The sequence below is a fragment of the Seriola aureovittata genome, chromosome 6, assembly GCF_021018895.1.
Source record: "Seriola aureovittata isolate HTS-2021-v1 ecotype China chromosome 6, ASM2101889v1, whole genome shotgun sequence".
NCBI lineage: Eukaryota > Metazoa > Chordata > Actinopteri > Carangiformes > Carangidae > Seriola > Seriola aureovittata.
The window spans coordinates 11,866,670-11,893,541 of NC_079369.1; the positions used below are offsets into that span (position 1 = coordinate 11,866,670).

At 39.6% G+C, this 26,872-nt stretch overlaps 1 protein-coding gene across 1 annotated transcript; it reads right to left on the bottom strand.

The window, feature by feature from the left end:
- Positions 1 to 436: 436 nt before the first annotated feature.
- On the bottom strand, positions 437 to 25,965 carry eps15 (epidermal growth factor receptor pathway substrate 15). The gene is made up of 25 exons (XM_056378440.1): positions 25,910 to 25,965; positions 23,022 to 23,063; positions 22,185 to 22,274; positions 22,049 to 22,096; positions 21,844 to 21,939; positions 21,547 to 21,609; positions 20,907 to 21,032; positions 20,393 to 20,452; positions 19,806 to 20,036; positions 19,379 to 19,524; positions 18,528 to 18,684; positions 17,158 to 17,240; positions 14,003 to 14,075; positions 12,165 to 12,326; positions 11,772 to 11,969; positions 11,234 to 11,656; positions 10,822 to 10,896; positions 9,897 to 10,047; positions 9,716 to 9,760; positions 9,131 to 9,528; positions 7,957 to 8,026; positions 7,722 to 7,792; positions 6,590 to 6,725; positions 6,232 to 6,437; positions 437 to 2,473 (listed from the first exon to the last, which is right to left on the bottom strand). Exons 1-25 carry the CDS (start codon positions 25,961 to 25,963, stop codon positions 2,333 to 2,335), a joined length of 3,345 nt encoding a protein of 1,114 aa, XP_056234415.1. The 5' UTR covers positions 25,964 to 25,965; the 3' UTR covers positions 437 to 2,332.
- Between the last annotated feature and the right edge of the window lie 907 nt (positions 25,966 to 26,872).

Below are 26,872 nucleotides of genomic sequence, written 5' to 3' on the forward strand. Positions count from 1 at the left end.
ATGGTTACATATATATGTAGTTGTGGAAAAGGGCGATTCTATATAATGAGCACTTTTATTTTGGTGCTTAAAGTTTAATGTTTAATGATAATACTTAAATATTTCTACTTAAAGGGGCATTCCAGCAATTTAATATTTGGGGTACCTACAAAAGACAAATAAAACAAAAACAAAATGGAAGCAGCAAAGTTATCCTGACAGCTACGAGTCAAGCCCAAAAGTACCGGATCCTACCTTTCCCATAATGCAACTCAACTAGACCCTCTCTGGTAAATGTACATGTCTTTTCAAACTCCAAACTGAAATGACAACAAGGATGTTCTCTTTCCCAATGGTAGTATTTTCATAATGTACTGTTTCATAACCACTAGCCGTTGAAGACAAAACCATAAAAAAACAACCAAAAAAAAAAAAAAAAAGCACAAACTGCAAAACGACATGTTTAATATTTATTCTGTTTCAATTAAATGCATTACATATTCTGGCCAAACCTCCCAATAATGATTTTTATTACACATTAGAAAATACAAAATAAAATACAATTAGCTTGAGTTTAAAAAGCCTTTAGGGGTAAGCCTAGAAACATAAGTGGTTCTTAATTTGTAAAATTCAAAGTCTGTACAAATGACAGTACTGTGTCTGGAGGCCTTTAACTGCGAGAGAATTAATCTATTAACTGTAGTACGCCAAGAGACTCAGCTGTGAAGGTGACGAACAGACGGGCGACTCTGGTTCTCCTGTATACATGTGAACTGCAATATGAGAGACTGCACTCAGTAGGAAGTGCTGCATCAACCAGAGACAGTAAACTGCTAAAACATGAGAAGAGGGAACTAGATGACGCTGCTCACTCTACACAGAAACAGAAAAAATGAAAGTCAGAACAGTAAGAGATGTCAAAATGTTGTGCTCTCAGTTGAGCCCTCCCTAGGATGACAGTGCAACAGCAGCCTTTTTGCAAGTTAAATGACCACAGAGCCTGACGTGCACAGACAGAAAGTGCTCCACCAAAAACGCAGAGACACTAATCAATTTTTACTGACTTTGTGTAAGACTTTGAAATCCAGTTCGCCTCTGCAGAGGGGAAGCATCTCCCAGAAAACATCCTGGAAAACTAAAAAGAGGTCCGTACAAATGCTAACAAAAGAAGCACCAATGGTAGCACACTTTAAAATGGGACCTGGTGTGAAATTTGTGACATGGATATTTACTGCTTGAGGACATTTTTTAGGCATTATCTAAATCTTAGACACTGAATATCGTTTTGTGCAATCTGTTGTAGTGTGTCTGCAAATTAATATGTAGTTATTACATATCATGGATGTCGTTTCACTCCTTTCAGTGTCTCCCAAAAAAATAAATTTTCTAACATAGACAAAACAGATGCAGGGAAAGGCTTTGCACTACTTAAATTCAAAAGAAGTTTAAGTATTGTGAAGCTGAGTGAGGCAGCTGTGATGGATTTGTTCAATTTTAGTATAAATCAGCACATGCATTTCACATATCAGAGGACTGGTAACTTCCAGTTAAACATGTAGAAATGTTGAATTCTGTCACCCTGTCCTCAAATTAAAAAAGAAAGAAAAAAGAAAAGGGAAAATCTCACGGGCTCTCTGCCATCATACAGGACTGGAGAAGTACATGGTCACTCCATTTGAAAAGGACAATATTAAAGATACATGCCTAGATTTTGTTACAGCACCTTCAAATCCTAACATTTCATGTATTAACAGTTTACTGGAAGAAAACCTGCACATTTTTGGCATGTCTATCATTCACTAATAAAATCTCAAGAAATCCTCAATATGAATTTAGAAGCTAGAGAGAGCTGAGACTTAATAAAGTGTAGTGAGTTTGGTTAGTGGATAAAGACAAGGCCATTTCAACCTAGTTTCAAATAAATTACATTCTGGAGAGTTAGTGTGGCATTTGCAGCCTGGTGTTAAAAATCAACAGATCATGGTGATCTTAACACTTGACGATCTCTAAATCCATTTTCACTGCATTTCATTTAAACAATCCATATACTTCACCCCAATCCTCTCCTCCAAACGAAGACCACAGAGACCAACAGGATGGAAAAACACGATACTGCAATGCCAGTGAACAGTGAACACAGCTTGGGGGGTGGGGGGGCTGAAATATTCAGAGATGGGTTTATTCTAAGAAAGTCTCTTCATGGGGTCAGCAGATGTTGCTGAATCAGTCCTATACAGTCCCCACTTTGCTTTGGTGCTTTCTGGGCTGGACCAGGCTGTGCTGTGCCATGGCAAGCCTTGCCGGGCCGGGCCAGGCCAGGCCAGGCCAGTGGAGGAGGGGGGAAACAATGTCCTCAGGAGAGTTCAGACTTGCTGAGAGCGATGGCCAGCTCCAGGTCTTCTTGTTCCTGCTGGGTGAGCCTTGCGAGTCGCTCCTTTTCCTCTCGCTCGCTCTCGCGCTTTGCCCACTCTATCATGTCTTCCTCTGTTGGATACTGCTCCACGAACAGAGAAAACACACACACACACACACACACACACACACACACACACACACACACACACACACAAAGGGAAGGAAAGAATACACAAACGCAAAAAGAAAGGAGACACACAAACAAAGACACATGTATGCAGTTAACAAATTCTTAAAGATGAAAACTGGCGTCTAGAGCCTGTTGAAAACAGATAACTCCTAATACCAGCAATACCTGGATAATAATTTCAGGGGTGTAGTATTACAAACTTAAAGCGTTGCTGATTGTGTTTAGCCCTGTAGCATTAATTATTACACAAAAAATATCAAGAGGTAATGATTTTTTTTTCATGTCAGTATGGGAACAATAGCTGATCTCAATATACAAAATTTAGATAAGAGTACTGTGTATATATCAGTCACTTTTTTCTAGCATAATTACACAACATAAATAAACATTTTCTATAATAATTCATTTGGTTATTTGAGAATTGTAATGAATGTACTGACTGGACATTTTAAAAATTGACCAACAAACTTGTCGGAGGTCTCCAGTGGACAAACTTTGAAATAATGACGCATTTCCTAATTATGAAACACATGTTTGCCATTTCCTGGAATTTATTTTTTGTGTTGATTATTTTAAGGTTTTGTGTTTTTTGCCAGGAAAGAGCAACAAAGGTTCCTGGCTGGAATCAAAACCAAGGATGTTTCAGTTAATTGGTTCACATTTTAGCCCCTAACTGGGAGACTTTGTTATTGCTTATCAGCCAACACATACCGATACATTTGTAATAAGTTCAAATCAGCTGATAACACCTGCCATGATGGTCTGGGTCGCAGTGAAAAGCTGTATTGCCGCCCCCCCCCTTTTCTGGCTCTAGGCTTAAAATATTTCTATTGACTGCAATAGAATTATAAAGTGGCCACAAAATTTGTGAGGGGTTTTAATAAACAGTCAACACAGTGTCACATCTGCAAGTGCCTGAACTGACATTTACGATCAACAGACAACAAAGCTCCTGGATCAAAGATGACCATGAAGAGAGTGACAGTCTTTGCCTCTCAGGCATGTGACGATACAAACTGTTTGGAGGCACGTGAGCGGGATAAAGGCAGGCAGACTGAGATGGGGGTAAAAAGCATGAAAGCCCATATCAACACTGATGATAAATGCAAGTTATGTTACCAACGTCACATCCTTTTAAACAGTTCATGACACCGAGAAGGAACTCGCCACACTGGTTAAACATTACAGACCAGACACAGAGTCAACAGGTTCATTATTCACTTTGAATGACAGACAGAGACATCAAAGGTCATCTAGTGTGTTTTCACCCATGCAAAGGAAAAGTAAGCAACGATGATGACGTTGATGATTTCAGGATGCAGAATGCAAAACATGCATGAGAACATCTAAGAAACGTGATGGATTTAGCAGAGGACATGCATTTATCAATTTTAGAAGATATATCTCACTGATACTTTTGAATATGAATGAAATCAGACATTAATGAAGCACTTAGCAGGAGAAATTATGCTTTTTATTCCTGAATTATAAAGAAAACCCTTCACATGTTTGTTATCATTATCTTTACCTTCCTTACTAGGATCTTGTCAAAACACTTGAGAGGACTACTCTGGTTGTTTTTGCAAGATTTGGCCCATTTAGTGCAAATCCTCTAAATGTATGTTACTGCCAGACATTTTCCAAAGCACACTAGATTATTCAAAGCATTTGCCTGTTTTCCATGTAGCCGTTTCGTTCAGAAATGGAACATGAAAAATAATTAAATAAAAATGTCATGTGTCATGTTCTTCTTGCATAGGCATGAAAGTTGTTTGAAATTAATCAATCACGATTAATAACGTATCTACCTTTATCATTGTGAAAGTTACAGAAATTACAGAACTGAAAATCAAAGGTAGGCTGCTTGAAAGGTCGGAAATAATCTTAAATTTAAAGCAGGCTTTGGAAAATGGTCAGCTATAATTCAAGGTACGGTCACAATTTATGATAAATGAACTGAAATTGCAAAAACTTTGGTCCTTTAAAGCTCAGGCATTTGCAGAAAGTGATGTTGTGGATGCACATAGAAGCCAGAGATGGTGCCCTTGATTCAACTCTTTATTTAACTTCTTTGACAGAGGTGTAAAGACACAGAGAGAATACAGGTGATCTGTTTCTCCACAACATACTGCTGACCAGACAAGGGCTGAGTGAACTGGTGAATGAAGGGATGAATGGATGAACAGATGGATGATAGAGGGATAAATGGATAAATAAATAGCAGCATTTGTAAAGGGGGGGAAAAAAAACAAAACAAAACACTGATTTGAGGAATGGCAAAGGCAATGGTATGAGTGAATGAGAGCCAGCCAATCAAACACACAGTTAGTGCGTGCAGGTCAGGGTTCAACAGGGACATGCAGGTGCAGTCATGTAACGGAAGAGGCACTAGAATCAACACTGTCTTTTGATGAGTCATCCATCCCAAATTCACAGCGTGACAGTACATTTCTATGCCGTATTAGATAGCGAAGAGCTGACATAATTTTTATATGGTTAGCAATTTATTCTTGACAGAGTGGTTCAACCCAAGTTCAGACCAATCCACAATGACTAATTTTCCAACAGTGTTAAATTGGCTTCTTTTATATTTTTAATGGATCATTACAACAAGTATGCTGTTCCTTGTGAGAGGAATTTATGAAATGCAGCATCAAAAAGGCATTTGCAGTCTAGCCTAGTCGCTACAGATTTTTTGTGGAGCATATTTTGTCACTGAGTTCGTAAAATAATGATAGCTTCATGAAACTTCAAGTTTTTAGGCAGCAGGCACTACTCCGCATCTTTCAGTCAAGATCTACTGATGTAGTCTTTCACAGTTGTGCCCAGTTACTGGTGGGACCCAGAATAACCAGTTTACACCAACGGCAATTTAAAATTTTACCTGAGTCGCAATTTCAAAGTTAAAAAGGTGTACAAAATGTGTTTTATGAAAAAAACCTTCCAACAGCATGATATTTTGGAATAACACTTTTTTCCACACGCCTTCACATGCACAGGATGTAGTGTCAGTGTGCTGAGTTGGGATGGTGAACGAAAGCCAAATACAAGCAGCCTCTCATCTCTCCATTCACTGCCAACCATTACGAGGGATTTGGTATCATAAATATAGACGTGTAATTAACTTATAACAGAACTTGTGTCTGTAACTGCTAATATGTTACAGAGGCAATATATTTATATATCTGTAATTTCTATGATGACATTTCTGTACATTTCTTCATAAAGTAAGACAGTGCAACCTCAATCATAGGGGCTTAAATTAAGTGCAATCCTATTATAAATCAGTAACAAAAAATAATTTCAAGTGTAAAAAATTTTTACAAGGCAAGCAAATGTAGCATTCATAATAAAGAGCTAAAATATACACCAGCAGCAGACAGTATGCAAGAAAAACAAAGTCAAAAATAGAAGATTTAATAGCTCTTATCAGCTTTGTTCAAAAAATGAAGTTATCAAATAAACAGGAATGTAGGATCAAGAAACTGTGCTACTATATGATACTTTACATAAGCGCATTAGTTCACTTCTTTGGGACTTTTTACTGGCAGTGGATGGAGCGATTTATAAAGCTGGCCTGATTTGCTCGGTGGTTGTTACCTTACTGAACAACCAGATGTGATTTAATAGCAGAAAAAAAAGAGAGGAGGGGATGTCTATTGAGAGTCAGGTAGAGGTGAGGGAGAGGGCGAGAGGGAGGTGCTCACTTTGTCAAAGCTGGCAAATCGGTCAGTTTCCCGTACGTTGTGACGAGGAGGGGAGGAGGGGGCGAAGGGGTCGGCTAAAGGATCCTTGGCAGGCAGGGAAGGCGAGGAGGAAGTAGAGGAGAAGTCTCCTGAAAGCTGTGGGAGGAAGTGCCCTCGTCGATGGAAGGACTCAGAGGACTCTGTTCTGGAGATGGACGATTTCTTACCTGGACAGGTGAGGCACAGACAGGCAGATGTATACAGAAAGGTTTTATTCAAAATAACTTACACACACTGTTAATACATCCCCAAATGTCTGATAGCAACACGTTTGACAACAGTTCAGGAGATGTGCAAACTAAAAGTAACAAGTACTGACCTGGAGGTGGAGGGGGTGGTCTAGTTGGTGTACCCGTTTTTGGGGGCAGGGCAGGGGGCACGTCAGGGCTGGCAGACTGACTCTCTTCCTGGAACAGGTTCTTATTGTTGATACCAAACTGGTCAGCACCATTTGACTGAAACAGAAGGTTCACAGCAAATCAAATCCATATTTGCAGAAACAGAAAAACAAAGAATTACTGCCTTGCGGTTGAATGCCTCCACTAGCCATTCAAGTAGCAGGAAATATGGTCACTATCTCCACTTCCTGAGTTGCATTGAACAAGTATTTTCGCAGAACATTATGATGTCACAGTGAAGCTGACAATCGACCTTTTGGATATAAAATGTAATTTCATCATTTTATCCTATTGAAATTTGCATTAAATTATGTAATAATAAGAGTATGAACTCTTGAGTTATGGACAAAAACGTAATTTCTGAGGTCACAGTGACCTTAACCTTCGACCACCAAAACCTTATCAGTTCATCCTTGAGTTTAAGTGAACGTTTGTACCAAAATTGAAAAATTCCCTCAATGGGTTCCTAAGATATCACATTCATGAGAATGGGATGGACTGACATCCTGAAAACATAATGCCTCCAGCCAAAGCTGACGCCAGTGTGAGGCCATAAAAACAATAATGCATCACAACAGTTATGAGCATATTGTGCCATATAATTGAGACTTTCACTGTACCATACAGTAACTACAGGGCATGTTTACACAGAGCTTTTGTGGTTGGGAATTATAATGCAAAAATAATCTGATAAGAGTGCATAAATAGTTAATATATGCAGCATTTGCAGAACACAACTGTCACTGTACAGTGGTATTTCCAATCATTTAGAATGCTACACATGACATATTGTTGCACGTTGTCTGAAATGAATGATTTCCACTAACTGTTTCCTCCCAAAAACCACAACACACTCACCAACTCACATGCACTCTTCCTGCTTGAGTCAATTCATGCTTTGGTTTTATGGCAGAAGTGAGTTCACTCTGTTGCACCAATTTATACAGCTATTAATAGCTTGATATTAACTGTTTCTCTCACGTACTGAGAGTCATTTCAGCACTGTGTATGTGAAATACAGGACGTGAACAACTCCACTGATCTGAAAATTACCTTCGTCAAGGCACTGAAATCTGCAAAGCCCCCTCCAAATGATTCATTACCAAACACAGCAGCAAACGGATCTGAAACACATGAGCACAAAATGACTGAGTGTATGAATTTGGCAACATTCACACAAACTCTGTAAATACAATATGCTGTATAATGTAATATGTTCCCTATTTTCATTTTGAAAAGCTGCAGTGGCCTGTAGCCCCAGATGATGGCGCCATGCCACAAGTCATACCTGGATCTGAGCTGGCGCTCACTGTAGTACCACCTGGAGCGAAGGGGTCATTGGTTGCTGCAGTGTCCTTCTAAAAATAGAACATAAAAAATAAATGTACATCACACAAAAATAAAACCAACACTACTCTGGCTCCAATTTTATTCACTAAAGTCACACTTTGTAAAAACTGCAGGAATCACAGTATTTCATTTTATTTGTCTTGTTTTAAAGTCTATACTGACTTGATTAAATGAAATAAATTTGTTAATATCACTTTTCATTTCTTTTAGTTACTCTTTTGCTCAACAGACCTGGACAAGATGGCAGCATACAAAGTTACAGACAAACCAATACAAAATCAAACAGACAGATTAAACAGTACTCTGTACCGCTATTACTACAATACTACAAATACTAATAAGAAACTTATTAATTATTATTACTTCCTGTCATTTTAATACAATAATAATTTAACACTCTGAGCAACTTAAAATTCAAATGATTTAAAGAACCAGTGTGTACGATTTAGTGGCATCTAGCGGTGAGGTTGCATATTTTAACCAACTGAATACCCCTCCCCTCACCCCTCCCTTTCCAAGCCTGTAGGAGACGCTACATGGTCTTCGGGCAGGTCCTCTCTAGAGCCAGTGCTCGGTTTGTCAGTTCTGGGCTACTGTAGAAACATTGCGGTGCAACATGGCAGGTTCCATGAAAGAGGACCCCCTCCCTATGCAGATGTGAAGGGCTGATTCTAAGCCAATGAAAACACAGGGATTCTTAGTTTCAGGTGATTATACACTAATTAAAACATAATTCTGAATATCATATTCAATTTCTGCCAATAGATCCCCAAAAATCCTACAACTGGTCCTTTGAAGCTTCATTCCGTTTATTTTAAATCAAGTTTTTTTGACAATATAAATATTGTATAAAATTATATATAAGTATATTTGCATAAAACGTAAAGAGTTTGACTGGATCATGAAATATTATAATTTTGTCCCACTGGTTACTATTAAAACTATGGACCTTTTAACTGCCATGTTTATAAAAAAAAAAACCTTTACCAGTATCATAAACCATTCATAACTGATGTTTAATTGTTGTTGTCTTATTACTTACATTAACAACACCTAAAAAAATTAATTTGTTTGAGTACATTATGACCAGTTGTTATAGAACAATTACTCACCACTGCCAGATCAGAGCTGGCTGCTGAGTAGCTGAAGGGATCTGTCTCTCCGTCCTGAGAACCAAAAGGATCTGCCTCTGCCATGGCGTTGACTTTACCTCCAAAAGGGTCAGACTCAGCCATGTTGTTCCCTGTGGAGCTGAATGGATCCTTGGTTGCTGAAGCTGGATTGGTAGGTTTGGAGGTAAAGGGATCGGGACCTGCTGCTGGTGCAGCTGCTGCTTCATTCATCTTGCCTGCAAACAGGTCTGGTTCTGGCATGCCAGTAGTGGTACCAAATGGGTCTGCTGAGGCAGAGAAAGGGTCCTCTGAGGAAAAGGGGGCGCTGGAGGTCTGTGTGAAGAAAGAGTCTGCAGCAAAAGGATCGGTCCCTTTAAACGGATCTCCTCCAAATGGATCTGATTAAACCAAACAGAAGCAGATACAGAACATGAACATTTGATAATTCAGCATCAGTGCTCACTAGACAGAGGAAACATTAAATACAGCAGATAATGATATCTTTGTTTGAGATTTGTTTTACATGAGAGATATTAGTTCGTCTGTTCATCACTTTCAAGTAGGGGTAAGACTTGGAGAAATTACCTGCAGTATCTGCTTTTCCAAATGGATCATCTTTGAATGGATCGTCTAGAAAAGAAAAAAACATCTTTACTCAGACAATGATGGCATTTTTAAGGCACTGAGCATTTATTTAACTTAAATATTCAATATTAAACTGAAAAACATACTGTTAACTAAAGTTAATATGTTTGTGGGGACTTACGGTCAGTAAAGGGGTCTGAATGGAAGAAGTCCATCTCAGGTAGGGAGGGCGGGCTGGTCTGCGGCGGCATGGGGCCGACTGGTAACGAGGTGGAGGTGGTTTCTGGGGACTCTGCTGGCTCCTGTTTGCTCTCTCTCTCTGGTGAAGCAACCTGTTAAACAGTTACAGGGAACAATGACTAAATTACACACTACAGTAAATGATGTGTACACTGTCCCCGCTACACATTTAAATTAATGCGTTTTTAAAAACCTCTGAAAGATCAGGTCTGATCCCATTGCATCCATCATGTGCTTTTTGAGGCATGAATACCTGCATTTAGATCTGTTGACACATGATCACACTAAGGAAGACACATTCACTCTTTATTTTATCAGCCGTGAGAACGTGGCTGGTATTGTTTTCACCTTGTGTGTGTGTGTGTGTGTGTGTGTGTGTGTGTGTGTGTGTGTGTGTGTGATCATGGCAAAATGTGGTCTTGGAGACATCTACTGTGGCGGGAACTACCACAGAGGTGATCATCTGTCTGTCTGTCTGTGGACAGATTTTGTCACTGCAATAGCAGATTAAGATGGGGGGTCCGTCCCATGAGTACTGAGCACTGATGGAGTAATGTAGTAATGATTACTGAGTACTCATGGGATGGAGTGTCAACATGTTGACAGGCATCATGGCATGTGTGATCCTATCACAATATGGTCAGTTTTTTTTTTTGTCAGTGTTACAGCCTGCAGGTGCAGTAATGGAAAAGATGGCCTACAAACTAAAGCCTGTGTTTTGTATAAACACCCTGACACAGGGATACTGCGCCAATAATAAAGGTCCTTGGTGTAAAATGAGCTTTGTTATTCAGCCAAATGACAATCCACAGTAACTCAGGGAAGCAGGAAAAGACAGGTACACTTCAGTAATTCAGGGTCTTTACCTCTGGTGGGCTCTCTTTAGACGACTCATCTGCATCATCTGCAACTTCTGAGGAGATGTCAGGGCTACTTTGTTCCTGGAGACATGAGAGGAAATGAAGAACAAGCAAAAATGTATGCATTATATACTGTATATTATATATATACACATACACACACATATTTAACATATGGTGCAATTCTTGTTTTCTTACAAAACTGTGATTACACCAAATACAAATTAAATCCGCTGTCCCTGCATGCTTGGTGGGTGCTAAACAAAACATATATTATATTTTTGTGGCACTGTGATGTTTTTATAGTATCAATGTCAAATAAAAAATCCAATAACAGAGCACAAATGTAGTAGGACATTACCCTGGCTATGTTCATTAAAGTGAAAGGACTGACAATTGAGGCAAGTATATTTATTACCCTAACAGTGTTGTCCCGTGGCTTGGCAATGGTCGCCAGACTATTGTACATATCTGAGGAGGCTAGACTAGTATAGAGATCATCCAAGGGATCAGGTTTCGGCTTTTCCTCTTCTAGAGTATTTGGACTCTCTGCCTCCTTCTCTTCTTCTTCTTCTTCTTTTTCATTCACTTCTTTCTCTTTTGGTTCTGAATGTTCTTTCTGAAGATTGGAGACAGCAGCTGTTTCTTCCACCTTCAGCTCTTTAGGCTGGTCCTCCTGGAAGAGGTCCTGCTGGAAAGGGTCCACCTGGTGCAGCTCTGCTGTAGGGCCTGATGATCCATTGACCATCACAGGAGAACTGTCCTCCAGGGCTCTCTTCCAGCTGAGCTGGGCAGTCACTGACCTTTCCTCTACCTGAAGGTCGTTCAGTTTCTGTTGAACCTAAGAGAGCGGAGAGATGGAGAGGTTAAATGACATAGAGAACAATAAATGATTGAAATACTTTCTATGGAGAAGGGACTATTTATGAGCATGACAGAGATGCACACAAACTAACCTGTGCAACTTGTGTGAAGGAGTCTCGCACAGACTCTTGCAGAGGTGTCAGCTGCTCCTGAGCAGCCTGGACCTTCTCCTGCAGCCTCCTGCTCTCCTCCTGCAGAGCGAGGAGTTCCTCTCGCGCCTGAACTAGCTCCTCCTCATACTGACATATCCTCTGTTCCTGCTCCTCATGCTCCGACTGCAGCGATGAAATCTGTGGTAGATGTAACCATTATGAAAAAAAGTGGAAGTCATATGACTCGCCATATGAGTCGTGATTGGATTATGTAATCAATTAAATGTGATGTTCTCTACCAGTTGTCAGCCATTTCTTTAATTACATAGATTTCCAGTATTGATATAAGTGAAGCAGAGTCACTTAGTGAAAAGAAAACCTCGCAAGACCTACCAGTTGTGTCTCCTGGTTGGTCTGTTGGCGGATGTGAGTTAGCTGCTCCTCCAAGGAGCCCTTCTGTTGGTCCAGCTCCTCCAAGGCTTCCTGGACCTTCTGACGCTGAGCTTGGAGCCGCTGCAACTCCTCGCTCTCCTTCGCCACGTCATGTTGTAAGTCCTGTAGCGATAAAAGCAAAGGGATGACAAGGAAATTAGCATGTTGTTGTGTGTCCTTCCATAGACAAAACAAATAAACAAACGTTTGGTCAAAACAAAATCAAAACCGAACTCTGAGAATGTGACTGCACTGAAGGAATTCTGGCAGTCTAGATGTCTCTTGTCTCGGTGTCTCAGACAACCAGAATGACTAAATTATGGTAATCTATTGGTCTCTAGTGCCCTCTAGTCTACCAGAACACCACATACTCCATGTCTTTGGATCAATTCTGGCAGGAAACCTTCCTTTTATTCATTCCTCCCATCTACCCACACTTTCTGTTTCTCTCTACTGTGGACTCAAAAAAAGCAAAACTAAAAGAGGGCAGATGCTTAGAATTAAGTGAATTTCACACTAGAACTGACTCATCGGTTCACTAACTAAAGTCAGTGAGATTCCTTTCAGCAGCAGCTGTGCTTTGTAGCTGAAAGTGAAGTCTTTACAACACTGGCTAATATCAGAAATACCTGCTTCACGGGTCCAATATATGAACAATAACTTTTCAGCAGGCTCCACCATAGCTATTTGTCAGCCAATATACACAATGAACACAAGGGCTAATGTTTTCTTGTGCTTTTTGTTTATTTTTTTAAGGACTCCTTACGGCAGCAGCCTGGGTTCAAATCCACCACGGCCCTTTGCTGCATGTCATCCCCTCTCTTTCTCACACCCCTGCTTTCCTGTCTCTCTCTCACTCCTACTCTAATAAATAATAATAAATAAATAAATAAATAATAATAAATAAACTTTAAAAATTCCTTCCACTGAATTTCTTTATGCCATTAGTGAAACAGACATTCCTCAACAATTTTAGAGTAACAGTAGTTCACAAGTTCAAAATTAATACGAAGTAGTAGATTTGTGCGATTTAAACGTCTACCATGAGAATGCAATTTACCACTGAGTAGATGCGCAAGTGCAACAAATACATTCTCAACCTTTGAGCAACACTGCAGAGAAAGTTATAGTGTAGAGTCTGAGCAGGGGTAGTGGCAAATCATGACTACCAAAGCATACAATATGTAATGTCCAGGAATAAACACACACTCCGAAAACACAATACAGTATAAATAGCCAAAACCGCTCTAGGCTTCCTTGCAGTGCAGTTAAGAAATTCAGCTACATCAGCATGAGACTCCCCTGAGACCCATATTCACATCAGACTAAATTCCAGAAGCGGAGCAGACTAGCCCTTTAAACCATCAGCTCCCAAAATAGAGCCCATTTCTCAGGCTCAGAGGAGGCAGACAAACCTACACAAGGACACCACCCTCTCTGTCTCTGAGAAAGCCTAAATGTGTTCCTGAACAAGCGTCTGAGGCTGCTGGCCAAATGTATTATTGATCTCCTCCACCAGTATATTAATCACAACAAAAGTGAAAAACTGCTTTAGCTCCTACGGCTCTTACAGTCTGTTTTATCTGACCTGTATTTTTATTTAAGCAGCAGAAAGCATCAATGTTCCTGTGAAAGACACTGATCATCAAAACAAGAAAGCATAATAGCAGTCTCCCTCTTAAACATCTACACAACCATGCCATCGATTCTGTCTGCCCACAGAACCCTCTTTCTCTGTGTGTCCATTGCTCTGAGAACAGGCACAAACTCATAGACATACAAAGACAATGATACCTTACCTGCACTTCGCCGCTGCGCTCTCTGATGGCCTCCTCCTTCTCCTTGATCTCCTCTTCCACAGAGCTCTTCTCCCTGGGGGTCCAGCACAACAGACAGGAGTATTTAGCCACCAAAGACAAAGATGGTAGACCTGGTACTCCCAGCCCACCCAGCCAGTTCTCCGCTGAGCCTTCTTCACCCTGCCCCTGAACCACCACCACCACCTCCTCTCCCTGAACAACCATGATGCCCTGAACTCACAACTCCACTGTATGGAGAGCAGCTTGAACGCCTGCAGCTATAGCAGGTGTGTTTGCGTGTATGTGTGACACGATACGAAGAGTAAGTGCGTGTGAGACTTCGGGGCTGTGGATGTACAGCACTGTGAGCGTGATGAGGGTGTGTGTTGGGAAAAACTGAGCATGTGCTTGCTCAGTCAAATGTGTGGGAGATGAAGAGTGAGAAGCAGATGGCTGCCTTGAGGATGGAGGGAGGAGGAGAGGGAGGAGGGAAGAGTGATGATGAGCCAAAACACTACATCGATGATTTATGCTGCCTGTGTGCTCATCCTCTCTACTTCACTATTTCATCCACCCAGCCAGAGAGAGACGGGGGGGGGGGGGGGGGATTTGGGGGGTAAGTAAGTACCTACTAGAGTACCTAGTACTCTAATGTACATTTTATTTTTCACAATTACGATTAATGAAAAGGTTCACCAGAAACTCGTGATATTCAACTCTATTCAAAGTTGTGCTGTACTTATTGTGTTACTATCATGATGCTGATATTGTGTAAGACACCCAGATTTATCAGTCATTATTAATTATAAGGTTTAATGATCAGAGTGGCAATTTTAGCAACAAATAAAACTATAATACAGAAATAGGGGTTCCCTTTTTACCAGATATGGATATCCAACATTGAATTGTGTTGGATCTCGTTCACATAATTATCTAAATATTAACTAAGATTTTCAACTCTTGTTTTCTTCAACATTATTATTATATTATATTATGGGTATGTATAACAAATGTACAACAGTATAAAATGTAGAGGAACAGCACCAACAACATTGAGGAAAACCATGACAAACATGTTTCCTGACTGACTTTGATTTAAATGTGATTTTCAATAAAACTGAATTCATGTGGGAAAAATACTGTTATGTACTGGTATTTCAATTCATTTAATTTTTAAAGTGATTCTTATTCTACTTGGTCAGCCTCCTGTATCTATTCATGTAATTTTGAAATAGGATTTACAAATAACACATTTTCTATTATTGTGTAAACTCTGAAAAAGAGTATCTGTGCACACAAAATGTAAAGGTTTAGTAAAAGTTCTGTAAAAATTATACATAACACAGCACTCTTGCTATTTCTGTTCACGCATCAACCTTAAAAACTACTTATCCTTTGCCATCCATTTCAGAGCTGACTAAAAATAACATCAAAACTTTCAAACATCTATTTTCACATTCTCTCGCTCCTCTTACATCAAAATGCATAATTCCCCCGGTGACAGCACATCCTCCTTCAGCAAACCTACAGTCAACTCAAGCTGAGCATCACTCCAGATCTCTTCTTACCCATCGTCATCCTCACCAACCTCCTCATCTTGAGCAGGAGGTTGCTGCCACAGTTTGAAGCAATGACAAACATGAATCATCCTTCCTCTTTATCTGCTGCCTGTCTGAAGCTCTGCTCTGCTCTCCAACTAGTTTCCACGTCTATCGGTATTCCTTACCTCTGCTTCCTACCTCAGAACAGCTGTCTAGCATGTGAGTCTGTGAGTCTGTTTGTTTGTGTGTGTGTGTGTGTGTGTGTGTGTGTGTGTGTGTACATATATAAAGGTGGGGGTGGGGTGGAAGGCCATTTTCTCACTTCTCACTCTCAGCTTTCATGAACAGGGAAGCTAAATTGTGTTAAGTTATGAAAATTGAAACCACATCAACCGATACTGATAACCATCCCTTAGCGAAACTGAGATTATAAATAAAAAAAGGTATGCAAAAATATATTTGCATCTACTCTTAAAACAAGGAGGAAGCCCGAATGAAACACAGTGAACCGTCAAAAAGAAGAACACAAATGCCACATCTGTTACTGAAGTACTTTGGCATTAAAGATGATTTTGGAGCATGAGCAGGTGCTCTCTGTCCAAATAAAAATACAGAAGTTAAATGTTAAATGAACATGAAATTGCTTAGCAATTTAAAGATATTTTTTGCTTGATGTTTTAGACCAAGAAAACGCAAGGGTAGGTGAATACATGAAGTGCGTTGTATATTGCATATTCTATCCATCACTCTCCCTCTTCCACCTCACTGTCAAACAGCAGCTACATAACTCAGATTTTTAGCCATCTGCTGTGTTTCATGCCCTTCAGCCAAAACATGTTTATTTATTCAGCTGTGGGTGTGAGTGTTCAAAGGAAGTCTGAGATAGTGAGAGTGACACATTCTTGTACTAAACATGTATACTAGAGCTAGTATTAAACTCACACGTACCAACCTTAACTGGGACCAGCAGTGAGTATAAATCACCTCAACCTTTCCAAATATATAGAATATATTTGAGCAGAACAAATAACCTCACAAATTCACATTTATGAGATTGTGTAGAAAAATGACTTTTCATAGGTGATCAGCAACCTCCCATCTGCACTACACCACACAAACACCACAAATAAATCCCCAGTTTGAGGGAAACAACGCCTCCTGCTGGTCAGTACAGGATACTAAGATACTGTACAGTCACTTGTTCTGAAAGCAGAAAGCTTTTACAGCAAGAATGTACCATGTTACAAATTCACAATGTTACACTAAAAGATATTTCCCAGATCTTTTTCCAGGAATAGATTCATAAATGCTGGGCCTCACACTAAAAACAAATTATTATGATTATTTATTGATTGATTATTAATTATTTGACAACATTTAAAGGACACAGCGGCCAAAAACTTTACATATCTTATCATCTATTAGGCAGGATGATGAACATATAACTATAACAACAACAACAACAACAACAACAATAAAAACTCTAAACAAATACAGACCATCTTTAGGCTACAACTTGTTCCAAACAGTGTCATAACCTGCACCTATATGGCATCAGCATGAATATGCATGGCGTTTACCATTTTTAATTAAATATGAGAACAAAAAGGTTACCTTTGTAGTTCAACAATCTCATTGCTGAGAGAGTCCAGCTCCTTGATGGCTGAGAAGTCAGCTGCCAGGTTTACCACATTGTTCTGGAGAGGAAGCAAGGCAGAGGACAATTAAAAGATAGAGGTACCATCATGATGGTGAACTACATCTACTCTAGGCTAAGAATTACCTCTCATCACATATGGAAAATAGATTTTGTAACACTAGAGAGAACAGCAAAGTTACTCATTATGTGGATGAAAAATCTTGAATACTTGGGATATATTAAAGTCTAAAAGAAAAAAACCACAAACACAGCACAAACAGATGAACAACAGAGCAACACTGATGGCTTTGCAAAAACTACATTGAAAGCCAGTGATGGAGACACAACTGGCAGGAATGGGAAGCACAGAGGCTCAAGGGTAGTGATACTGGGCAGATACTAATCTCTCTCTATTTTACAAGATAAATCAAACAAATTTCAAGCCTTTTTTGCATCTACAGGCAAGATGTGGTGCCGTCAGTGCAGTCCAGAACACTTCTAACAGCAACCTCTGCTCTTGTCAGCCTCAGGGACAAATACCAATGTAAAATGTGATTTCAATTTGTTGAGAGCGAACTGTGTGAAAAAGCCAAAAAGAAACAGAAATGTGGATACAATTAAAAGAGCTGACAAAGAGAGGCAGTCTGTTATAAGTAATGAGATGCACCCAGGTCAGTAAACTATCACACACTCACTCAGGATTGTCCCACTGCACATGTGAAGTAGACAAAATGTAAAAAATGTAAAGAGCAACACGGAGGGAAAAACAACAAGCTTCTGCATAGAGAGGAAAAGACAGACACAGCTGCAAGCTACAAAAAATCCAAAACAAATACAGGAGAAAGACAGAAAAATGCAAGTCAAAAATAAAACAAACTGAATTTATAAATATATAAATAATATATAAGTCAGTAGTGATTACATTCAAATGGTAATATACAAAACATGAACATGAGGCAAAAAACATTTTATTTTTTGTGCTTTAAAATGGAAAAATAATGCAAGATGCCTTCCTGTAAATACAACTACAGTGTAAACAAGCAATTTCAGGCTGCTGTTTAAAAACACGCAGTAATTCATACATTTACTCAACTTATTTTTAGTTTCATCATTCTGGTTACAACTATTGTAACTACTACGGCTACTGTTACTACTACGAGCTGGTCTTTTGTTCTAATTAACATCATCGGTCTCATTATTAGGGATGCATCCTTCCTAAATCAGGTTTTCTTTTTTATTACAAAAACACACCCACTTTCTGTATCATCAGTCTCATGTAATGAGGAAAACAGATCCACACATCCCTAATTATTTATCATTGACATGAATGCTGGGAGCGACTCACCTGTTTGATATTTTGTTTGTCGGATGGAGGAATCATCTCTGGGGAGAGGTTCTGTGGAGGGTCCAGGCCTTTAGTCAGCTTCTGATTAATTAGATGAAGCGCCAGGGCAAACTGCTCTCGGGTGAGTTTCCCGATGTCTCCAATGTCACAAAGCTCCCTGAGAACAAACAGACCGAGGTTACATAAGAGAATATTGATTTATACCTCAGGCAAAGACTATTTTTGATTGCCTGGCTGATCTTCATGTTCAGCAGTTATAGACGCCAACACACAGAACAGTCACAACAGGACAGAAGCTAATCAGCCGTGAGAAGAAAAAAATCAATTTGGTGTGATAGTCTACTGGTCGGATGTGACAACATACACTGCAGTGTTATGAAAACTGATGTTATTATCTGTCACTTAGTACTGCACCGTTGTAGCTTAACAGACGGTGTTTGTCCACTCTATATATTATCTTTAGATTAATAATCACAGGCACTAGGGGCATCCTGTGGGTCTAGGGAATTAAGGCACCGACCAGTCATTATTATCCAGTCATCTCTATAACTCATGCTTTTTGGTTTATTTTTCGACTTCAACCTTTGGTTTAGTGAAATTTTCTGTTTATTTAATGTAGACATTTAAAACACAGCACATGATTTGTCAAGTCTAATGCCAACAAATTTGACAATGTCACTCTGTCTCCATTGTGTACTGTTACTGTTGTTATTTCTGTCTACTCTGACCACATAAAATCTATTCCATGTCTGTCTGTCCTGATAGAGGGAGCCATCTTGCTTTTCCTGCAGTTTCTTCCCTTTCATTAACAGGCAGGGGAGCTGAGAGGGAACTTTGCTGCCGTTTCTTACCAGATACGTGCGAGCGTGGCAGAGGGCAACCCAGTCTTGAGGAAGATATCTCTGACTTCAGGTCCAGACACCAAACCGTCCATATCACCGTCAGTCTTGTTGAAGATCTCATCGTACTTGGCTTTGTCTGCTGGCGACACCACCCACTGCACAGAGAACACAACAGGTTTTAAACTACCACTGTATTTACTTCATAAGTACAGGTGGGATTTCATACAACCTATGACGGTGACATATTACTAACTCAATCCTAAAATGCACTTACCTTCAAGCTCCCTCTCGTCTTGTTCTTTTGAAAAACACACTGAACTAGCCAGTTTGAAATCATTTTAAATGTTTGGTGTTGCAGCTATGTGGTAGTAAAACATAAAACATCCAAAAGCTTTTCAGGTACTACATGCACAGGAGAGAGGCGTCCTGTACTCACAGGGGCAGCTGCTGGTGCTGGGACAGGAGCTGGGGCGGGTTTAGAGGGGTGGGGCATTGTCTTAGAGCCAGCATGGGAGGAGCGACTGTCTTTGACGGAGGGGGGCGAGGGTAACAGGGGCATCACAGGAGGCACCGAGGGTTTTTTCCTCTTGGAGGGTGGAACCAGGGGAGGTGGAAGGGACATGGGAACGGGCTCCCCCTCGAGAGCTCTGTACACCAAATACATGGCCTGGGAAAGGACAACAAAAAATCAGTGATAAAAGACAATTACCAACAAACAATTCTGAAGTTACTTAGACTTCACACTTCTTCCATGTGTCTTGAATTTGTTCCATTCAGATCTATGGAAACAATTTTCACAACTTGTAACAGTCTCCAAGACTTTATTTATAATTCAATAACACACACAAAAATAAGAAATCAATTAAGAAACATTCAAATCAAATAGATGCTTGGAAGATCAGTGCTTGAATATACTGAGGGAACACAGTACAGATATGAATATATCAGTACAGTGAAAACATAAATTGAAACCAAAAGCAGAATGTAACTGTAATCTCTGTGGTTTCTTAGATCATATCTTACCACAGAAAACTCATCTTTGTCCAACATGCCATCTCTGTCAAGGTCACTGAGTTCCCACACCTTCAACACATAGACATCACAACAACACATAAATATTAAGCATGCATCATTACAAAACTATGATATACACAAGAAGTGTCCCTGAAAGCCCTGACTCACTACAGATTCTCACTTCCTCTCTGATTTTATTTTCTACCCTGCTGATTCTTGATTTCACATCCTTTTTTTTTTTTTTTTTTTTTACTTCCTGCATTGTGTTGTTCATTTGTTGTCATTTAAACTCTTACATATGAAAAACATTGTGTAACAGTGTATAGACAATGTCAAGTAACAGTCTATTATTTGCCACTTTTTGGTTTGATGTGGGATGTTTTAATGAAATGCACCTGCACAAATTGTTAACAAATCATGTTGCACTTCTGTTATTTTCAAACTCACAGGATTCCTCTCTATAGTTTTGCCACTTTGTCAACAGATTAAACTCATACATAAGTTCCCTGTTAGAGGATCATACCCTGCCGAGGATGTCCACTGGCAGCTTGGAGTTAAGCAGGACGGGCTTAACCTTGTCCCCTGTTAGCATCCCTCCTACTGGACCCAGACTGTCAAAGATTGAGTCAAACTTCATCTTCTCCTCAGGCTGGAAAAAAACAAACAAAAAAAACAAAACAAAACAGATGTACAATGATTTGAGGCTGAAGATTCAAACTCAATTTGTAGTATCCCTGAGGCAGTTACTGTAAAAAAAAAAGAGGCTATGTTTGTTGAAGAACGATACAGTAACAAGTCAAGTCTCCACAAAGTTCAACAGGCCACAGAGAAATTCAGGCCTGTCAGCTGTGAAAATAAATCATTATAACGTGTGTGTGTGTGTGTGTGTGTGTGTGTGTGTGTGTGTGTGTGTGTGTGTGTGTGTGTTTTTGTCTCACATAAGACGCTTTCATTTAAAGTTTTACCAGTGTTTCTGGTAAATGGTTATGAACAAAGAGTACAGACACTGGCTGAATGTAACTGACACACACTGTTATCAAGGAAAGCTTCTGTTGTGGTCAACTTATGAGAAAGACAAAGATATCGAGGCAAAATATAAATAAACATAGATCAGTACCTCACACTTGGACAAAAAAAAGATAACAAACTTGCCAGTGCCTTACCTTGACAACCCAGGGTATGTCAACAGCCACTCCTCCTGCTAACAGCGGGCTGCTTGTGTCATGCTGGAGATCAACAAACCTCAGTTAATCCTAGCTACAGAATATTCAGAATTAAGTCATTCAGAATATATAGTCATATGTTTAAGCAAGATGGCAGTGAGATAGAGAAAAACAGAATTTAATCCCAGCACTTCTGAGTGTCTTGTATACTCTATCTAAAAGGTAACATCAAATGAACAGCAGCAGCATTTACAGCCTGGACAGAGCCTGTGTTGCAGTGTGTAGTTGCATACTTACAAATTTGGGGGGAGGAACAGCCACATTAAGGCTCTTGAGTGCCACCTCCAGGCCATTTTGAGCACAGGCTACCAACCGCAACGCAATGAAGAATTGCTGAAGGGAACACAGGTGCAGTATGTGGCGTAAACCTAGCGATCATGTACACTTGATGCATATAAAAAAGCAAATCCATTATGATGTTGTATGATGTAGGCATTTGTACCTGTTTGTTAAGAGAACCTTTACGTTCAGAGTCTGCCAAATCCCAGATCTATGGAGACACACACGGTGTACACATTTAATCATGCAAAGACAGCAGAGAGGTGTTGCTTCTGTGATAATGTGACTCTTTTTTTCACCTTCCCCAGGACCAGGTCTGCCAAGCCCGACCTCTTCAGGAACAGAGCTGCGTCGGCTGCCGCCACCCGCCCACTGCCAGTCGGATCAACCTTCACACAAACACAGATACAGACACACAAGCCTAAATATACAGTCATTAGAGCACATTTCATTCAGCTGTGCTGCTAACATAGGTCAAATGATGTGGGTCACAACACAGTGTTTGGACTGGAGAAAGCTCAAGCAAAAAGAGAGAAGCAAATAAGGAACAAATGAAAACTGTGAGAATTGCCCTGTGGGGTAGGGCAGTCTCTCAGTACTTGAATCAATACTGATTATAAACCAAAGCTATTTCCTCAGCAGTCTATTAGCTTGGTATTGGATCTGTTACAACTCTTTCATGAGGCTCACAGTGAGCCCACCTGACACATTGGGCAAAGGGAAGCATTATTAATTCATAGATACTTCCTTTACTGGACAAAGAGACTGGAACTGGTAGCAGAGAGAAGAGATCACTGCTCACTGCAACACTACATTTCATTATTGCAGATAAAGCTGGTTTTAAAGTTTAAGGATTAGTACACCCAAAAACAATCTAACATCTAAATTCATGTACTTCTCTTTTGATCTTTTTTTGTGTTTCAGTCAGGTCTAACCCAGAGCAATTTAAAGCACAATGCAGTGAGTTAAATCAACTTAAAATTACTACATCAGACAATATCAATGGGCTCACTAGTTGATGATATACTGTGCACATGTTGTAAGCAACGTGAAAGACAAACTATTTTATAAAGGATACCATGATCTGAGCTCAATAATCATTATTTTTTTGTTTTTGGATAAATATATTCGCATACCTGTCGATAGTATTTGTCATAGATGGGATTTCCACTGGAGAGCTATTGAGGAAGAAGAAAACAATTCCACATTAAAAACAGTTTGACTGAACAGATGATTTTTTACCATATTTATACACTTACACACACTGTAACTGCAGTTGTCACTGCTCAAATATTCATGTTAGGTTTGTGCAGGAAACTTATCAAATCCCTTTAAAGTAACACTTAAAATAATCTGAGACAGAATGAACTAATACTTAAAAAGCTTTCTCAATTCTGTAGATTCAGTGTACAAGCTCAAATGATCAACAAGTGTTTGCTGGTTACAGTAAGTGTGTCATCCACTAAGCCAGGAAAGCTGTCAAAATCAAAAAAAAAAAAACGAGACAGATGGAGAAGGCAGACACACAAACTATAACCAACATGTTAAAATTCTGAATTATTTTTACCGACCTGTTTACTATTGAGTATCTTAGTTTTTCCCAAAACATAAACAGTTTACGAATGCTGACCTACAGTTCAGGTAGGATGAGACATTATGACAACTCCAGGCATGACAGTATTGTAACAATGCCAGATTAAGGCTGGAATAACCAGTCTATAATTTTTTTTTTTATTATTCTTCATTGAATCGTTTAAGATTTAAAATGGCGCAAAATTGTGAAACAAGCCCAGTACAATTTCCCAGAGCTGTAGGTGAAGAGCGCTAAATGCTTGTTTTGATCAACAAACAGCCCGACACCAAAATACATTTAGTTTACAATTATATAAAACAGCAGGCACATTTTACAGATGGAACAGATATTTTTCATTTTTGCTTCATAAAACACTTTATCTGGGGCAGTAAAAGTAAAATTTTTTGAGTAGTATACTCTCTTACACCATACAGTGGACTAGTATGAGTCAGAGTGACACATAAGGTTTCTGCTGAATTGTACGCAGAGGGAGTAATGACTTGTGTGTCTGTCGTCAGGATATAGGCTACACTTCCCAAGGCTACTGATGGTCATCTTTAGACAGTTATAGCAGGGCGTCACTCTACAGACAACAGTTAATTTGGCCTTCTGTCACATCCTCCCTGAACAACCCTCTTTCCTCTGTTAATACGATTGTCCACTGCTGGGCTGAACAGGAAAAGAATCAGCATTTCCTTCTTCATATAGCTGAAACTGACAATCTGTTGTTGTGCTTTCAAATTGACAGGTGCAGCGAAGGAGGAAAGAAGTTGACAGTAACTGTTTGAACTGTGAATCAACTGGGGAGTGTCCATTCAACTAGTGGGCGAAACTGTCTTTGAATTTCTCCAGAGACATGCAAATTCAACGGCAACTGTAAAACACGGGCAAGAAGAAAAAATATCTGTAAAGATCTGGATGGACGTCAGTCTTGTTACAGACTTATACACATAGCGCGGGCACAGAAGACGACACGCAAGGAAAACACAGCCTTTGATCAGTGTAGTCATTTGTCAGCTCTGTCAACTGCCAATTTTCAGCGAGATAACTGTTCACACACACTTATCTTTCTCTGGCCAATGCAACTTTTTTTCTGTGACACACAATAGTGTGCCTGGAACTGTTGGCGGCTGTAACACTGTGGTCATTGTACTGGTGACTCTTTAATTGAGCATTGAAAAAACACCCCTCAATCATTCCCCAGCTAGCCCATACAAAACTGCAGCAGATAGCAAGATACATTACAGTGCAGGAGGTGACAGGCCACTCTAGTTTGTTCGAGAAATTTCAACTCCCTAATCCACCCATGGCAATAAAACACATTAATGTCACTACCAACACCAAACAGTAGGTGAGTGTGAGGATGATCAGGTGGAAAAGCTGACAGCACCTAAAACAAGCATTGCAGTCTGGCAAACCAATGAACTCTCACAACACAGGGATATCAGCTCAGGGTTTTTAAACTCATCTGAGAGAGATAAAGATGTCTGCTCTGTTGACAGAGGCCACAGTGGCTCAGGTGAAAAGTCTGAAACTGTAACCTACTTATTAGACCTGGCTGCTGACTGCTAAATAACTTATTTATTGTGCAAAACAAACCCATTCCCACACATATTGTGGTATTTAACGTAGCTACGACAGACTGACATTTTATGACAGCAGAGATGGCTATTTGAAACTCAAGTTTACTTCCTCTTATTGGTTGCAAAACAACTATTAACACTATTTGGAGCCTTTTTTCTGTTAACATTATGGACACCAAACAACCACAGCAGCTAACATACAGTTAACGTTGTTGTACACTATATAAAAAGGTCACAGGGAAAACACTAACCCAGTCTGTGGAGCCTGTTTACTTCTAATAATAGCCATAAACAGGTTGGTTATTCAGTCTAACCATATAGCAAGCAGCAAGAAAATTACCAACGTAGACTATTTATGTTTTATGTTTGTAACTTGATTAACTAATTTATGGCGGAAAACAATGTTAGCAGAGGTTGAACTAGCAGAAAGATGACAGGAAAGCCACAATAGAGCCACACATGGGTGTCTCGCGTTAACATCTCTTAGACCAGGACCAACTAGCCTGCAGCAAACCGAGGCAGCACAATTTGTAATTATATAGACTCCCAAACCGAAAGGAAGCCAAGTAAGGCTACAAGGCTTATCTCAAGTTTGATAAAGCGGCTCTAAAACAGCCCAACACTGCACACAAACTAGCTGTTAGCTAGCATGCTAGCTAGCTACGCCCTTACGCAGTCCCCAAAGAGATTAGGCAGAAACTTTTCCCAGTCACAGCAGGACTTAACTTCCCCAAAAGAGGGACGAGGGTCGAGATAATGCCTCCTTCCTGCCTGCCCTGATTCACTAACACTGATCAAATGTCCCCCGAACAGAGCATGGTCAGAAAAGGTTTGCAGTCGTTAGATTTGAGTTGTAAGACAGTGTTACCTGAGTAAGAGACAGAGTGGCAGCCATAGTGTTTCTGTTTCCCACTGCTTTCATGCTGCGCTGCTGCCAGACACAGACAGGGGCCGCTGAAAAACCTGGCACTGGACCTCCACGACCGGGATCAGTCGGGACTGTGGCCTGGGAGTGCACACTTTACTCATTCAAACGTCAGCCAAAACGTTTCCCCTAAAACTAATTTCATTTAATTATTTGTATTTCTCATATTTCATGTTACCATTCAGTTATATTTCTGTAAATTTCATTTCACAGCATGAAGGTGCAAATGTTGTTTCAAAGCACACTCCACTCTATCAGAAATAAAAATCTGGTAGAGGAACAAGGAAACCTTTATTGGCCTATCTATTGGCCTTAAAATTGTTAAATTAAAACTAAGTATCATAAGTCTGAGGTGGCCTACGTCCCGGTATATATCATATACATACAGTATATGATATATACTGTCTGTTGTTTTTATAAAATATAATTATTTGTTCTGTTGTCTACATGTTTACTATATGTAGCTTTTTCTGTCTGGCCACCCTGGTGCAAGAGGGTTTCTTTTGTATACTGGTGCTATTATACAACCCCCCAAAATACTGAGGGCATTACTTCATTAATGTGGCCCAATGAAAAAATGTTCCACTACAAGTAAAAGCCTTGCATTTAAACTCTTTTACTTAAGTAAAAGTACATAATTCTGCTAGAAGGCTCCTTATTTATCACTATATTGTTGTTACCTCTATTATATTAAGTTTAAGTACTTTATATACAAATGGGTTGTTTAATCTATACATAATTTTATCAGCAGGTTATGTTTTGTATGTGAAATCTGAACTTGCAAAGTAACTAGTAATTAAAGTTGGCAGATAAATGTAGTGGAATATTTCCCTGTGAAATGTAGTCGTGTACAAGTAAGAAGCTTAAAGTACAAATACACAAATATAAGTAGTATAAATGTCACCA